Raw genomic sequence first — 18621 nt, forward strand, 5'->3', positions numbered from 1 at the left:
TAATTATCTTTTAAAAATAGTTTGATTACAATAAAAAATATTGAAATACCTGCATTGAATAAAATCCATATTTACTTGAATTAAAAAAAACATTTTCACAGGCATTGCACTGTATCATTTTGATAACTAATATTGGGTTTATGAAAGACAGGATAACACTGAGTGGTTCTTGTTTTTATACATTGATGGTATCATATGGTCATATCATCAAAGAATTATAATAAAAGTATTGGGATGATTTTTATTTTCCTAGAATATTTTAATAATTTTTGCAATAGCTAAAAATAAATCAATATCCAAGCTAAATGCAAAGACTGAAACAAAAATAGACCTTCTCTGATGACTAGAACATAAATTGAGGATCTAAAATCTTTGTTAAACTTTGTTATTCCCTCCCTGTGTTGTACTCCCCCGTACCCTACTCCCCCCCACCACTGTATCTCATCTGAGTACCCTGGATACCGTTGATAAGGGTATTAGAACTGGGGAAGGTAGAGGGAATATCAAAATCAAGAGTCAAAGGACAAAAAGACAAACCATTCCAAAAGCAATACCTAAAAAACCATTTGGTGTAAACCAACTGCACAACTCTTGGCAGGAGAGAGAAAAGGGGAGGGGGGGAATAAGGGAGGAGGTAAGAAGTTGAACAAGAAATGTACTCACTGCCTTACATATGAATCTGTAACCCCTCTGTTCCACACTTTGACAATAAAGAAAAAAAGTTTAATAAAAAAAAAAACAAAACTTTGTTATTTCATTGGTATTGTGTTGTTTCAATGGCTTAAATTTCTCGGAACCTCACATATTATTTAATAACCTAAAGAAAAACACAGAAACAGTGACTGTATTTGTACTTTAAATATACAGGTGACTCAGTGTTCTTACAGTCTAGGAGTCAGAGCAGCAAACACTTCAGGAAGGCAAAAGGATGATACAAACTAGGTTTCAGACCAAAGTACACAAGAACATGCATAGTATGTGTCTTGTAGATTCCCTGCTCCAAAACATTCAGAAATCCTTTGAACTTTAATGGCACCAAATTTACACAACCCGGATGGAACAACTCCTGTCTTTCCCTGTATTAAAAAATCAATCAGAAATTCATAATTTTCAGTATGTATTTCAGCTCTTTTTCTTTTCATTGTGAATGGGGATGCTTTACCTAATGGGGCTAGAAGTGGAGTCTGGGTCCCGTGCCATTACAGTACCAATGATTGTGCCCACATCAATATCTTCATGAACCTCAAACAAGTAAGACGATCTACTGAAAACAGGAGGCTCATCCACGTCTTCTATTGAGATTTTCACAATTGTAGTGTCCTTGAATGGCCCCAGGTAATAAAAACGTGGATCCACATGGGTGTTTTCTGCTTCAATCTTCAGAGTATAAAGTCTACGACTTTCATAATCCAGTGGCTGTATGAAGACATAGGTCACCCCATTAGAGTGAAGGAAATTGGATAATAAAATGCCCTTCAGGTTACACTATAACTCTACAAAGCTGGTTGTATTAAGGAGGTCATTAACCATGAAAAAATAAAAGAAAAAAGGTATAGAAATAAAACTTTAACATTTGCAGGTTATTTTGTATGCTAATTTCATATTCTAATTATTTGTGTTCAATATGAATGCCTTAGAAATAAAGGAAAATGGGATTTTCTTGTAAATATTTGGGGTGCTATCATAACTTGTGAGAAGGACTCTACAAAAAGAAGCTGGAATGTGATATATTTGTATTTGTGTATGTTTACCCTAAAGTATTACATATGAGTATGTAGCTAATGTCTAAATCATTTCTTTCAATCTTTAATATTAACAATTTTCAGTGTGCTAATCTGAATATACAAATTTTTGAAATATTGAAGACTAATATAAAACTTTCAACCGTTATAGAAACCATTCAAAATAAGAAAGACTCATGTAATGAGAAAAAGGTTTGGGGAATTTGTGTTTATTATACAGAAAGGAGATGTAACTGATAAAATTTAATTGTCATAAGTTTGTGATCAAGTCCCTCCTCTCCCATTCACTATAAAAGTTATGTTTATTAGCATTGTCATTACATATTTCCTCTATCATCTTTTTTTTTTTTTTTCATTCTGAGAAGCACAGAATTCTATTTTCAGTGCACCAACTTCTTAGTTGGTTATGAAAGTGCTGCTTAGCCCTTAGCTGGTGAATGGCTATTTAAGGACAATATGTACTTTAACTCTGAAGTCATACTAAACACAGTAATACTATTCCATTTAATGTGTGTGTGAGAGAGAGAGAGAGAGAGTGACAGAGACAGACACAGAGACAGAGACAGAAACAGAGAGACAGAGAAAAAGACAGAGATGGAGACAGAGCCAGAGACAGAGAAAGACAGACAGACAGACAGAGGAGTACTGGTGCTTGGAATCAGGACACTCTCACAGTTTAACTTGTTTTCTTTCACTCAAGGTTGGAGCTGTACCACACCTCCATTCTGACTTCTTGCTGGTTAACTAACAATAAGAATCCCAGAGACTTTTATGCCTGGGCCAGCCTTAATAGCCATGCTTAGATCTCAGCCTCCTGAGTAATTAGGATTATAGTCATGAGTGACCAGCATTCAGTGGGACAGTGGCACTGTTTTTACCAGAGCTTCAGTGGGTACTTCATACTAGGAATTAGGAAATACTTTTAATATGCTTTTTCCCCCCATCCTGTGGCACTGACTCAAAAAAAATACACAAAAAAACCTGGTTACCTTTAAATTTTATCACTGAACATATGCTAGCAGAAAAATTTAATTTATATAAGCAGAAGGGAAAATGTGAACAATTAAATTAGGTTCCAGTCCATCCTGTTTCTTTTCATTAGCAACTCTAATTATAATTGTCTCATACATCTGGCTGGTGTGCTATTGTTATGCCTCCAACTGTGAGGATCTGTGTCATTATTATATATTAACAATTATTTTCAAGAAAACAATGCTATCATAGTGGGTTTCTATCAACATGTCTCAGAAATATAATTAAATACATATTAAGTTCCTTATTTTTTTAATATCAGGTTACATATTCCAAACATCAAAATCAGGGGGTCAAATGTTTGCATTGGGCTTTGCGTTCTTCTTACTTGTATACAATACAAATTACATTTGAACATGATAATGATGTTCCTTTGCATGAATAATGCGTGAGTGAACGGTTCATAATGAAATCTCTACTCTGGAAACATACGGATGCTTATTTATGCAGCAGCTATGTACCTTTTTTACAGTTATAATGCCTTCCTGTGTTTCCTTCTCGGTTATAATGTCAAACATATCAGTCCCATCACCATCAATAATCCGGTATTCTACTTCAGCATTTTTTCCAATGTCAGCATCCGTGGCTTTCACACTTCCAACAGCTGTGCCGACTGGGGAAGACTCAAGCACTCGGAGATGGATTGTGTCTGTGAAGAATGAAGGAAATAATCAAGATGAATCAAGGCAATATTCAAAATACAATACATCTAAAAGAATACTGTGAGTCTTCAACTCGACATCACATGTTGATTATATATTGAACAAGCCTCATGAATAATTTCACAGTCTGTGAGAATAATGTAGAACTTTGAGGACTCTGCATAGTAGAAAATGTAAGAATGTCAGGAATTCTGGTTTGCATTTGAAGCACTGTATTTTTTTCATTGGTACAGATATGCTTTGTAGGCAGATGATGTGCCCATGTGGGCTCACACAATTACAACAAACAAAAGATATACCGTGGCTATTTCTACTGAATATTTTTACTTTGCATTGTATTTAGTTAGTTACTTCTCTTACTTTATAGCTGCAGGAAAAAAATATTACTATAACTCAAATGTTGAGCCGTAATGTGTAGGGATCTTATTTTTATTTGTGACAACAAAACTAGTGGACAGTCTGCAAGAGAAATATAATGATGGCCCTAACAATGTCTGAGTGAAAACACTAAACCTGACAAACTCACCTTCGTACTTTAGCATGACAAGAATTTATCTAAGCCCTTGGTGTGCCTAGAAGTGCATTCAGTATGAAGAGTTTCTATCATTAATGAGATTTATGTTTTACCAGGTGGTCCTAAAACTATAAATTTCTGACAGATTAATTGACTGGAAGCACACTTCTGATTACAGCACCTTCTTGCACATAAACCTTAAATAATTCTGCTTAACACATATTAAAAAAAAGTCCAGGGGCTGGAGATATGACCTTGTGGCAAAGAGTACTTGCCTCCTATACATGAGGCCCTGGGGTTCAATTTCCCCAGCACCACATATACAAAAAACAGCCAGAAGTGGTTCTGTGGCTCAAGTGGCAGAGTGCTAGCCTTGAGCAAAAAGAAGCCATGGACAGTACTCAGGCCCTGAGTTCAAACCCCAGGACTGGCAAAAAAAAAAAAAAAAAAAAAAAAAAAAGTCCAGGCCTCTTATCCAGTCTTGATATTACGCATGTATATCTACTTGCATGAAAGAGTGCATCAAATTAAGCCTTGCAATTTTTTTCATAGGAATTTCCACATGCTTCTGTGAGATCCCTACATCATTCTACAGAAACTCCTTCTTCAATCCATGCATTTTTGGCATGTAATATTGTTTTTGATTAGCTTCTTGCAATGCAGTATATCAAGAAAGAAAAAAAAATGACATTGCTGTTAGTTGAATAATTCAGGGATTATGCTTTACAAAAGGGAAACACATCCCTAGATATCTACCCCTGGACTACACAATACTGGAATTCTTCCTTCTACATCTGTATAACAACATATTTCTATTATTTAAGTCACTCCATCTATGGCACTTTTGGAAAGTTATATAGGCAGGTGGATTAGATTAATACTAAAAGTAATATTACTTTTAAACACAAAATTGTTTTATGGGTTACTTGACAACTTTATCCAAATGCAAAGGCATCAGCTCTTGTACTTTAGTCTTTCAAATTGGTATTTTCAAATTGTGAGCTTACTTCCTATCACTTTTGATTTGGTGTCTGTCTGTATTTTTGTATATTTTTCTTTACCGAACTCCAACATCCCACTCTTCAAGGCAATTTATAGCTCTTGTGTTGACTACTGTTTTCTGACTCTGTCTGCCTTTGATTTGCTCTCTTTTCCCCAAAGACTGCCTCTGCTTTTATATCCGGATGACTCCTTCATTTAGCTGCTTGCTCAACTGTGACCTTTTTATAAGCTCTCACCAGTAAGCTAAAGAAAATAAAATGATCAAAACAGCACTCTCAGGCACTTCCTGTTATTGGCCACTTCCAGACACTTTATTATCTACTTATTCATTTTTGTATCAAGAGAATCTAAAACTGAAAAATAGAAATTTTGTATTTTGTCAACATCACATAACCACCAAGTTCCTTTGTGCATTTGAAACCTGCATTTGCTTATTTGTATAATGAATCAATGATGTTGATGTGGGGTAGATGATTATTAACTAGTCTGCCCATTCCCATGCGTTGACAAAAACATAATTTCTAACTTTCAATCCACAGTCAAGACACATTACTCTTTCTGAAAACAGTAATTCTATCAGAAGTTCCTCATCAATTTAAAACTCTTCAATTGGACCAATTCTACTTAAGGTATGGAAGCTACCTCTCTGTAATTTAGCGTCTGTCTGTTATTCTCTCAATCCAGTGCCATTATTCTACTTTAAGTTTTTTTCATGCCTTTCTTGCTTCAGTTAAATACACTTTTCCTCCTTGTAAAATATTTCCAACACTACTGTCCATGCCATTATTACTTCATCCATTTGACCTATACATATATTGCTATTCCTCTGCTACTGTTCTAGTAGGATTACCAGGAGGAACTGATTTTTAAAATTGAACCTCATAGAATCAGTACCCCAATAAATTGATTTACTGTACTGTGGCAGATATGTTCTTTTTAGAAATGTAAGTAAATACATATATCAAAATGTACTTGAATGATCTATTGATAATGACACGTGTTTAGCTGGATTTGATTTGTAAACTTTTAACAATCTTTTTTCTGCTGTTTTTATTTAAAATTATCCATTACTTTATTGTCAAAGTGTAGGACAGAGGTGTGGGGCACACCTTGCATCATTAAGAGGCAAACAGCTGGCCCTGCCTGTTTTTCCAGCACTGGGGCTGCAGTGGCTGTTAGCCCCACCTGCCAGAAAGGCGGTTCTAACTGGCCCCACATCCCAGTCTTAGGACCACGTGTAGCAAGATGGCGGCTGTTGGTGAACCCGGAGGCGGTCCTGTGGGCTGTGACTTAGAATTAGGCCGCCCCTTGGGGTGGCCCCTCAGCCCTCCACCCTCGACGGACAGCTCAGGCTTCCTCTCATAGCCCCTAGCTAGGTGTGCTACATCCCTCCCCTTCCTGCTGCTCTCTGACCTATTTAAGAGTGGAGCCTTTTCAGTAAAGCGGGAACTGCAAGAACTTTCTCCCTGGCTGTCTGATTGTCCTTCGCAGAAGGGGGCTAGGTACAGGCGGTTCGCCAACTCTTTGCATTTTCTGGGCTCACCTCGCCCGGGGTGCACTTCCCTGCCTCTCCCATACCCCGGCACAGAGGGGTTACAGTTTCAGAGGTAAGGCAGTGAGTACATTTCTCATCCAACTTGTTAACTCTTCTCTCATTTTCTCCCGCATCCCCCTCCCTGTTTTCCTCTCCTTCCCATGAGTTGTACAGTAGGTTTACACCAAATGGTTTGTAAGTATTGCTTTTGTATCCTTTGTCTCTCGATTTTAGTATTCCTTTTCCCTTCCCTAGTTCGAAAACCCATATATATATAATATCCAGGGTACTAAAATCAGTTACTTATGATATCAGGTGTAAAACTACATAAAAGGAATATGGATAAAAGGGGAGGCATGGCTTCACATGTCATGTTGACAATAATTACAACAGTGATATAACACTTGTTTCTATAACTTGAAGTTAATTTCGCTTAGCATCATCTTATGTGTTCATATGGGCACAGCTATTGAGCTACTGTGATCCTCTGCTGGGACTATCCTAGACATAAGTAGAACTCAAAAAGTTAAATTTTCCAAAACAAATCATCAAAGAACCAGTGGCCCCTTCAACAAATGGGCTAAAGACCTACAAAGAGACTTCTCTGAAGAGGAAATAACAATAGGCAAGAGACACATGAGGAAGTTCTCTACATCACTGGCCATAAAGAAATGCAAATCAAAACAACACAGAGATTCCACCAAAACTCAGTAAGAATATCCATTATCAGGAAAACAAATAGTAACAAATGCTGCAAGGGATGTAGGGATGTATGGAACCCTACATCATTGTTGGTGGGAATGTAAACTTGTTCAACCACTCTGGAAAGTGGTATGGAAGTTCCTCAGAAGGCTAAACATAGAGCTCCACTATGACCCAGCAGCCCCACTTTTGGGCATCTACCCAAAAGATTACATGCAAGACCACACTAAAGCCACCAGTACAACTGAGTTCATCACAGCACATTTTGTCATTGCTAAAAAAATGGAACCAACCCAGATGCCCCTCAATAGATGATTGGATCAGGAAAATGTGGTAGATATGCACAATGAAATTCTATGTCTCTATCAGAAAGAAAGGCATTGCCGCATTCAGAAGGAAATGGAAGGATTTAGAAAAAAATCATACTAAATGAAGTGAGCCAGACCCAAAGAAACATGGACTCTATAGTTCCCCTCACAGAGAATTATTAGTACTCCTGCTAAAATTTTGAACATCATGGGCTGGGGATATGGCCTATTGGCAAGCGTGCTTGACTTGTATACATGAGGCCCTGGGTTCAATTCCCCAGCACCACATATACAGAAAATGGCCAGAAGTGGCGCTGTGGCTCAAGTGGCATGGCAGATTGCTAGCCTTGAGCAAAAAGAAGCCAGGGACAGTGCTCAGGCTCTGAGTCCAAGCCCCAGGACTGGCCAAAACAATTAAATAATTAAATAAATAAATAAATAAAAATTTGAGCATCATAATAATGTCTGTTCTAGACATTTCAGTCATGCTAGATTCTTTTCAATAAATCATCAGTGGACTATATCAATAATTTCAAGTCATAAAATACTTGAAAATGCAAATAACATGGATGATTTGATTGACATGGATATAAATTGTAAAGATGACATTTGCAGAATTCAGATTCTTTTAGGTAGGCATGAAGCACCCATTCAATGTAATCAAGAACTAATGAAATGGGTCTTTGAATAAATATTAATAAACCAATAGATAATTGAACTCTTTGAACATGGTAAAATTAGCTTAAAGGTTAATTCAGAAGCTATAACCTCAAATATTTACACTTTCAAATATTTTTCAAAATCAAAATTGAATTCAACTTCTATGGATTAAAAAAAAAAGGTAGGCAAAGTAAGGACTAAACACAAACAAAAAGTAAAACATAAAACTGAAGGACAAATTTATGATTATATAACCAAGGAAATTTTCCTGTGAATCAATGTTATATATTAAACTTATGAAACAGATATAATAGAAATATCCAAAGAAATATGAAATGGTAAACATTTCTTTAATCTAAAGTTCAAAACAAGTATATAATAGAATAAAATATCAAATGTTCTTTTTTCTTTTAGAATTCACAAATAAAAAGGGCAAAAATAAAGTTTCATTTCCTTCTTGAAGTTAGGAAATGCCTAAAACAAAAGAAAAGGAATTTAACTTCAATATCAAGAATGTGAATATTAGAAAATGTCATAAAGACTTAAATGTCAAAATAATCCCATATTCAGCTGTAGTGGTTGCTAATTGAAGATAATTTAAAATAAATCATATTTGACTAAGAAATAAGTAAAATGTTATTTTTAAAGGTCTATCTTCTCAATACAAATGTTCTAAAATCTCAAAGCTCATTTATGACAGAAATTTCAGGATGTTTTTGTTTTGTTTTGTTTTGTTTTGCTGTTTTCTTAAACAGAAAATGAAGACTCCTTTGAGACTCATTACATCAGATCAATGTAAATTTGGTAAGAAAAGCAGACAAGAAATGTCCCACGCTCATCAGGATGGGTCAAAATTCTCTTTCATATGAATGTCAATGTATACTATTTAAGGTATTCAGGTTTGTTTGTTTTTTTATTTGCAGTCCACAATCTCATCTACAATGTTGTGTGCAGAAAACATTGTTGTAATTGTTTTGCGCTTAGCTGTTGTTTTTTTGTTTGTTTGTTTTGTTTTTAAGTTTCTAAATATCCATCAGTTGTTCAACACTACCCAGGAACAGTTTAAATTTTTGGATTTTTGTCAGGATTATAACAGAAGTAGTCTGGTAACACATTTTCATAACCCCATGTTGGAGGGAGACAGAAGCTTGAGGACTCTGGATGTAAGGTCAGCCTACACAGTGCAGGAGACTTTTATTCAAAACAAAAATACCAGAAAAGAGCTGGGGACATAGAGTGAGTATTAGAGTATTTGAATAAGCCTTAAAAGACCCTGGGTTTAAGCCTTAGGACAAAAATGATAAAAACAACTAGAATGTGTGCTTTTGCATCATAAGATGGTTTTTCTTCTTACAACTGAAGAAGCTGACATTGGTCAGCAATTAACATGTTTCTGCCAGTTTTCTCTACTGATGTATTATGATTAGTACATTATCTCTAAGAAAGTATTTTAAGTTTGGAGAAAATGCTTTGAGTGTCTTTTTTTTTTTTTTTTTTTTTTTTTTCCAGTTCTGGGCCTTGGACTCAGGGCCTGAGCACTGCCCCTGGCCTCTTTTTGCTCAAGGCTAGTACTCTGCCATTTGAGCCACAGCGCCACTTCTGGCCTTTTTCTATATATATGGTGCTTGGGAATCGAACCTAGGGCTTCATGTATACGAGGCAAGCACTCTTGCCACTAGGCCATATTCCCTGCTTTGAGTTTCTCTGAAGTCCTTATTATCCTCAAGAAAACTAAAAATCAGTTAGAATCAACAATTTTTTCCTTGTAATAATATATTATGAATAGCAATATTAATTTTGTATATTCCATTGTTATTTGCAATTCTGAGGGATAAATATATGTGGCGTAAGTGTTCAAGGGTCTAAGTTCAAACTGCCGTACTTAATTGCCAACCTCCACTCCCCCCAACTCCTTGCCCCAAATCTTTTGTAATTGTTCTCATGAAAAACCTTCCCCTTTTCTTCTTGCATATTTATAATAACTCCAACTTTCTGTTTTATAAAACCAGCGCTAGAGGAACATAGCATTCTGGTCACCTTTGTTGTAACCATACAAGTAAGAATAAACAGTAAGCTCCAAGTCTGAATGAATGTCCCATGTGCCTCCTGCTCCACGAGCAGGTCAGCAGTATTATGAGTGCTGCTTCCCTTGACCCTACATACGCTTAGGACTTAACACTGCACATTTTCCCCATTGGAGTGTACCCACAGAACACAAAACCACTTAGACACAGTGTAGGACTGGGTCATCCATGAGGAGACATCCAACTTCTCTCATTGCTTATATCTGGTCCATCTACTTCATGGCATTCAGGAACAGAATTGACATTGTGTAAGCAGGGGCCTAAGGTGCACAATTGAAGAGACATTCATTTTGAAATGCCTCGTATGAGTCTTATATGAAAGTGAGGGTCTCCTTAACTTTTATGCCCATAAATACCTCATTTGCTTCAGCTTCTGGGCCTTTCCAGAGACCACAGGAGTTGCGATCATCTTGGCTTTGTTCATGTTCTCTGTGTGGTACATGTAGATTAACTGTCTGCTTACCATGTGAATCTGTAGAAGTGTGGTGAGCCAATATAGCCTGTGCCATGTTTCTTGCATGTTTGGTGTTTCATGCTAGTGTAACACTTTCCATTTGTGCAAGCTGTTAACATCTGTACAGAACAAAATCAACATGGGTCTGTAATCATATAATAGGATTCAGTTTTGAATAGTTTTGTAAATAAAGTTGCATTTCCTTCCTGAAGTTAAGAAATGCCTAAATGAAGTTATTAGTTAGACCTTGATGCAAACAGTCTAGTGTTTAATGGTGTAAATTCTGCTCCTGGGATGAAAACTTGGTCAGTTGATACTAGATAGTATATCAAATGTCTTGCTAAAGGTGAGTTACAGGAGAGAGACGACCAGGGACAGAGATTTAAGGTACAGTATACATTATTATCAGTATGAGTCAGAGTCGGTTTATTCTTCATCTCATAGTCAGAAAATGTACTTTAAACCACAAATATGATATGCAAGAAATTTGTTTATGTATTATTCAATATATGTCATTATAAAAAAATGTGGCTAATATGTATTATTTCTGGGAAAAATTTAATCTATCAATGGAAAGTATATGCGATTATATACTTGAGGTTGAATATTAGTGTAACTGGTAAACTGCAATGTGAGCAAGGATGTACTATAGAATGACATATGTAATTTTTGTTTTTGAGAGGAAGTGGGAAGGACAGGAAATATAAATATCAAAATCATGTAAGTAGCCAGGTACTGGTGGCTCACTCCTGTAATCTTACTTACTCCTCATGTGGGTGAGATCTCATGATTGTAGTTCAAAGCCAGCTTGGGTAGAGAAGGTACTAAGACTCTAAATAAATATCAAAGACTTGTGTATAAAATGAACTGAACAACTCATGGGGAGGAGGGGGAGGGGAAGAGGGAGGGGGGAGGGGGAGAATGAGGGACGAGGTAACAAACAGTACAAGAAATGTATCCAATGCGTAATGTATGAAACTGTAACCTCTCTGTAATTCAGTTTGATAATAAAAATAAATAAATAAATAAATAAATAAAAAAGAAATAAAAAATAAAAAGCTCAAAGACAGTTCCCAGGCCCTGAATTCAAGACCTAGTACTGCAAACAAAGAAACATATAAATCAGTATATAACATAATACACAGCAGTAAATTGTGAGCACATGAAAATATGAGTGAAGCTCAGGTATATAATATTAAGGGGAAAGGTAAGTTCAATTATTTTTAAAGCTCAGATATGTTATATATAGTGTGATACTATATTAATGTTAAACAATAAGAAACTCTTAGTGGCATTTTTATAGGGATATGTAAAGATAGACAGAGACAGACAGACAGATAGATAGATATTGATAGATACATACAAACATACATACACATACATATTCTTGGATAATTCCACAACTGATTATGGTGCATCTGATTATGTTGCACGTATGTATGTATGTGTATATACAAATACGTGTGGGTAGATGTTTAAGGGGTGAAATTGACACAGAAAATATTGAGTATAACTTTTAAAAGTATCTATGTGAGCATGTATATGCGTGTGCATGTGTCTGTTTGATACAGACCTGAATATAATAACAATATTTAAAATAAAATTGTTGAAGTTAGAAAGTAATGAAAGACTCAGAAGCTTGTGGCTCACACTACTCACAGGGTTGAAATCTGAAGACTTCAGTTCAAAGCCAGCCCAACAAGAAAGTTCTTGAGACTCTTATGCCCAATAAACCATCAAAAAACAAGAAATGGAGCTGTGGCTTAAGTAGTAGAGCACTAGCAAGCCTTGAGCAAAGAATCTAAAAGATACTGCCTATGCCCTGAGTTCAAGCCTCAGAAATGGCACAAAGAAACAAACAAAACAATGGGAAGGTTAAGCAGAAGGGATGATCATGGGATTCATGATCCTCTTATGTATCCAAAATATGAATGTTTAAAGAAAATTGACAGGAAAATGCCTGGGATGGTAGGGTTTTCTGAATTAGAAATTTGTCAGTTTAGAGTTAGAACAAATTAATACCGGGGCTATAGAACTGAAAATTTGCATCTGCCAAGTCTATGTTGCTTCACAACTGCTCACTAATAAATGGTGAGCAGCTCCACATATAAAATATTAAGATATGTCATAAATGCTAGGGATACGTCTTGCCAAAATCTTAACTTAGTCCCAGCGTACGTAAAAAGACAAGAATTTAACGTTGTTCCCTGTGAGAACTGAGCTATGCATGAAATTTAAAAAGGGGGGGCCAGGTTCATCTGTTCCTTTAATATTTAGAGAAAGTAATCTTTAAACATTCATTTTGATGGAACTGGAAAAAGATAAGCCATAGAAAGGCAAATATTGAAATTTTGTCCGTATTTAGAATCTAAAGTATGTTTTTTTTTACTGGTCTAACTATACAGTGGAAGTATCTTGGGAGGTATCGGCCAGAGAAGGGAGGTAAAAAGGGGAAACTGATGGGGAGTTCATATAATCACTATGTTACAAATGTGAACGAAAACAGGATCACGAACACATTAAGAATTATTTTTTTAAAAAAAGAAAAAGAGGAATTTAGAGTAACAAATTGAGTAAACATCCATGTACAGCATGTGTAAAATATAGTGAGATCCCTGTACAATTAATTCATTCCAATTAAATTTTTATGGTATTAAAAATGACAATCTATGGAATTAAAAAAGAAAAATGAGAGAGAGAAAAAGAGAGATATTACTGAAGAAAAATATTTTTTCTCCACTTAACTTGATTGTCTCATTTATTAAGGTCTGAATACCATCTCTTAGAGAGTGTTCCTATGTTTTTATTTCTACCTTGAACCTTTTTGAGGTTGACTGAATTACCTGCTAAGCATTTTTATTGTGAGAGTCTGTCCAGTTTTAACTTGTCAGTACAGCTGTGGTTGAGTATTGGAAGCTAGTTTCATTTAGCGTCTTGATTAGTGCAGATATCATACTCATTGCAAATGATGTTTTACATTTATTAAAGTTATTTTTATTCCTGTTAATTTTTAGCAGATTCTGAGAGCTAAACAAAAAGTAGTATGCTTCAGTAATTTCCATTATAATGACCCTAACATTGTACAAACTTTTAATAAGATGATATTACAATCTATTAGCTCATCTGCTGAGTAATTTTTGGAAGGTAAATATGTATATGAAAGTGTGCACAATGTGAATATCTATATATACATACACACATGCCACACACATACATATACACACACACACACACATATATATATATATATATAAACTTTAATAAAAACCTTAAGGTAATCTGAATTTTTTTGAAAACCATGAAGATAAAGTTTATTAACAGAATCAAACATAAAATTAGTTATTTTATCAAATAATAATAGTATTTTTACAAGTATAAATGCTATGTACATGCAATGCAACTGTTTTCATGCAATGACAAGTTTAGTAGTTTGTTCATTTAAACCAATTTTATTCACTATACTCTGTGTATGCATATCCATACGTTATTGCTAATTCTTTCTTTAGAATTGCATTTGTGCTCAGAATCATTTTAGGACAAGGTATATTAAACCATTTTCAAAATTAAAAAAGTGTATTTCTATATTTTAAGTGTATTAAAGTGTGATCAATTCATACTTGGCTATTTCCTAGCCGTTTGTCAAGAAAATCCAAATTGCTTTAAGGGTCAACCTGTTCCCTCTATGAATGCGTACATACTTGTTTTCAGTAAGCAGCACAAGACAACTGTAAAGAAGGTAAGGATCATCATTCACAGGTTCCCAATGACAAAGCAGAGCATGTCATTCATCTCAGATTTCATTTCTCTTTAAAGACATATATTTGCATGCTCCTTATTAATTTTTTAATCTCAGAGAAGATGAACCTTTACTTATGAGGTATGTCTTCCTATCAATTCCAATTTATTGTTGCTTAAAATTCATTTCCAGGTGTCAGTCTGATGCATCTGCTTTTCTTTTATTATGGAGAATGGATAAATATTTCTTCCTAGTAAACAAGTTCTTGCTTTGATTAGCCCAGTAAACACCCAGCATGATTGTAATGAGAAAAGCGATTGCAATGTATATACCACATATGGTAAAACTGTATTAACTAAAGATCTCCAAGGAGTATCACAAAGTTTCTTGAAAAGGAGCAACTTATCTAGATAAGTATATCTACATAAGTATCCTTCAAATGGTTAAAAAACTCACAAACATCCTGAGTTATGGTCATTAAAGAACTCTAATAACTTGAATGTAGCATGGGTCTAAGAATCCAGGTTACATGTTCTTCTGTGATTTGATCAATAGGCTCTTTTTCATTAGAGTATTAGAAACACTGCAGAATTGTATTGCGAGATTAGAAATAATTGACAGCTCAACATGTGTAAGAGTCACTGCAGGAACGTGGTGAGGTGAGTTCCTTAACATCATCAACAACAACAAGAAGATGGCAGAATTTAACAGGGAGAAGAGCAAAGCTACAACTGCTTTTCTCCATGTTTTGAGCTTAAAAACAAATAGCGGCTGCTTTGTTTTGTAGATAAAAACCTGGAGGTCCAAAGACCTGAGTTTACTTTATGCTGCTTTCCCTGCCCCCATTGCTATCCACATTTACATAAGAGCTCTTTACTTTTCTAGAGTTAAAATTAAAAAGCTCCACATTTATGAATCAACAAAATAATTTAACATTAGTTTAATTTTTTTTATTTGCTTTGTGTGTAATCTTACAGCAACATCTCTGTGCTGCATAATAATCTCAATACTTGCTTTAAGAAAAATGACACAATTATGCACGTTTATAAACCATTCCATTGTATAATGCTCAAAAGATGTTTTTTAATGAGCTTAACAGGAAGAAATTAAAAACAAGATAAAGCTCCTTGGAGGCAATAGCAGAGTAGTTAAGGAAATTATGCAATGCTAAATGAGCATTTAGGAGAAAGCAGAGGAGAGCTCAAAGTCACACTAGAGACTGACAAACTACGAAGGCTTTGGAATTGAAGTTGTTTCCCAGAGAAAAGGCAGAAACCTAACTTTGTGAGCAGGGGATGTGTGATCAGGAACTTTGTTGTTGTGCATTTAAGTGATTTAACTTTTTGTTTTTTAAAAAGTAATTTCAATCTCCTTTTGCTCAATTGAGGAGCAAAATGAGATCATGTAGGATATCTTAATTTCCTGTTTATGCCATTGAAGAAACAACATAGTAAGCGATTTTATATCAGTTGATCCCCAGAGTCTGTGATATCTACTTTAATAGCATATTTTAAAAATCAGCTCCAAGTTAATTAGCATCAATAAATAACAGAATCACAATGTATATACACTTGCAATTAGTAATTTATAGAAAGTATTATATTGTACTATGAAATCTCTTTAAAATATGCCTTACCTGCAATTTTAAATGGACTAAAATCTCTTCAACAACGATCTATTTTTTTTAAGCATAGTTATGTTGCAAAGATTCTCTATTTTTATATTTAAGCCCACCTAAGGGTACTGTCGGTGTTTGTTCTAGAAGGTTCCACAATATAGAGGGGTTTGAATCCCATTATGCAAAAATGGCATGTAGTTTAGCCTTGGGCAATCCTCTACTGAAATAACTGGAGCATATGATGGATATTTTTTTCATGTATAATTTCCATATAAATAAAATCTCTTAGAGAACTATATTATTTCATCAAACATGGGAAACATTCCTTCACCACGTTCTGTCCCTCTTAACATTTGGCTAGGCTTGAGAATGTTAGCTTGAGTACTCCTGCCATGACCGAGCTGGATTTCTGCCCTTACTTCACCTTGTCTATCATTCAGGACAGCATGCTGGGTAGACTGGAAGTTTCTCTTCCGGAGTTCTCACCGAACCTGATTGGGTTTGAGATGGCTGACACAGCCAGAGTGACTACCAGACAACCTCATTACACTCTCACGATCATCCCGGAAGACATGAGCTACAGAGCCAAGCCTGTCAGGGACACAGCGAGGACTGCAGAAATCATAAAAGGAGAGAAAATGGACAGCACTGGAATCCCCACAGAAACCCTGCCCCCTGCCCCCCCCCCCAAAAAAAAAGAAAGAAATATCCCCCTGCCCTAGTTGGTCAGTCATCCCTTCATTGCTTGATTATCTCCTGCCACAATGGTCTGAGAAATACATTTTTTACCATCTCCTCCTACTCCTGCTGTGTCTCTTACTCTTGACCATGAACAATATTCCTTCACTCTCAGTGGGTGCTATGGCCTGTTTCCAGTTTTATAATTGTAAAACAGGAAAATAACCAGTTTAAGGGCAAAAACTGGGACCAAGATCTTAAATGCCTGTGTTTACTTAAATGTCACTCATATACCTCTGAGTTTCTCGCTTCACTAGCATCTCAGAGGAATTGATACTCTACTACTACCTGCAGTTATCTCAATCCAAAACGTTCACATTAATTGAAGTCTCTGGTTTTCCTTTTCAGTCACGTTGTTCCCGGTAGCAAGAATGAAAGTGGTGTCTTTTATTGATTCCCTTACCTTTTATCCTTTAAATCTTCTATTGACCTGGTTACTAAATCCCATGGATTACTCTCTTAAATATACTCTAATCTCAAAGCATTCCCTGCAGATTAGTTCATAGGCTCATCAACTCTCATCCTAACTGTCCAAGAGTATTGCTTCCTCTCTACCAGCTACCAGAGTAATTGGTCCCCATAAAGAACAGTGTCTAATGACCTGAAGTAATTATCAATGGTTTGCTATATCCAATTTTCTTCCTGGTGCTGACACTGCCTACATTATAGTTCTCCGTTTTCATAATTCTTATATTGAACATTTAGATCCAGCTATGCCAAATTTTATGCATTCAGTGAGAATCAACTTCATTGTATTCTCCTCACTAAAATGTTCTCTTCTCAGAGCAACTTGCTTTCCTGCCTGAAAAAAATATCAGTCTATTTTAGAAGGGTTTTTTTTTTTTTTATAATTCGCTTTCTCTTGATCTCTTTGTATCTGGGGAATTATTAGTTTAAAATAGAGCTGGCTTTATTGAATAAATCCATCTGCACTATATGGGGAATATTTTCTGGAGAGGAGTAGGAGACTAGGGGGAGAGACTGAGAGAAAGAGAGAGAATATAAAAAGGAAAAGAAAGAGAGGGGAAGAAAAAGTATGGGTTGCATTATATAATAATGCAAATTAATTGTGAGTATATGTATTTTTTACATATTTTAAGAGTATTGCAATTTATTATTTTCTAAGATAGTTTCATAGCCATGACATACAGTAGTAGGTCTTGCATTAAAATTTTGAAGCTTGGGCTGGGGATATAGCCTAGTGGCAAGAGTGCCTGCCTCGGATACACGGGGCCCTAGGTTCGATTCCCCAGCACCACATATGCAGAAAACGGCCAGAAGCGGCGCTGTGGCTCAAGTGGCAGAGTGCTAGCCTTGAGTGGGAAGAAGCCAGGGACAGTGCTCAGGCCCTGAGTCCAAGGCCCAGGACTGGCCAAAAAAAAAAATTTTTTTTTTGAAGCTTTTTGTCTTTTTTATTCAATTCTGGAAATTAATGAATGTTTAGTAAATCAAAAATTATTTTGTTAAATTACTTCTCTGTAATTCATTGATACCACATGGGGAAAACCTACAAATAATTGAGGGTATTATAGTTAGTAGTCGTAGTAGTATTTTCATAATAACAATCAATGTGAATGCAACCAATATAAATTGCAGTATAGTACCTTTAAATAAGGCCATTCATTTTTGTTTCTTGATAATAAGAAAAAGAGAAAAGAGAGATTTTTAATTTTATTGCCTCATTTCCAAGCTGAATCTTCTTCCTTGGGACATACCTGACAGTTGAAAAGTGTTTGATAATTTTAAAATATTCACATCCGCCTGGGGCCTACATTACCTTGGAATCCCCAGTGGAGGAGAGGTTGACACTATTTACAAAGTGAAAATCAGCACTT

General features: G+C 35.6%; 1 protein-coding gene across 2 annotated transcripts in view; it reads right to left on the reverse strand.

The window, feature by feature from the left end:
* Positions 1-18621, reverse strand: part of LOC125367485 (cadherin-10) — a 65251-nt gene that overhangs the window by 15924 nt on the left and 30706 nt on the right. For both annotated transcript variants that reach the window (XM_048368170.1, XM_048368169.1), the window contains exons 5-6: positions 3236-3423; positions 1163-1416 (exon numbers count right to left, since the gene is read on the reverse strand). In XM_048368170.1, the coding sequence (XP_048224127.1) occupies positions 1163-1416; positions 3236-3423 (442 nt within the window). The remainder of the gene's footprint in view (positions 1-1162; positions 1417-3235; positions 3424-18621) is intronic.

Source organism: Perognathus longimembris, chromosome 19 (genome assembly GCF_023159225.1).
Source record: "Perognathus longimembris pacificus isolate PPM17 chromosome 19, ASM2315922v1, whole genome shotgun sequence".
Taxonomy (NCBI): Eukaryota; Metazoa; Chordata; class Mammalia; order Rodentia; family Heteromyidae; genus Perognathus; species Perognathus longimembris.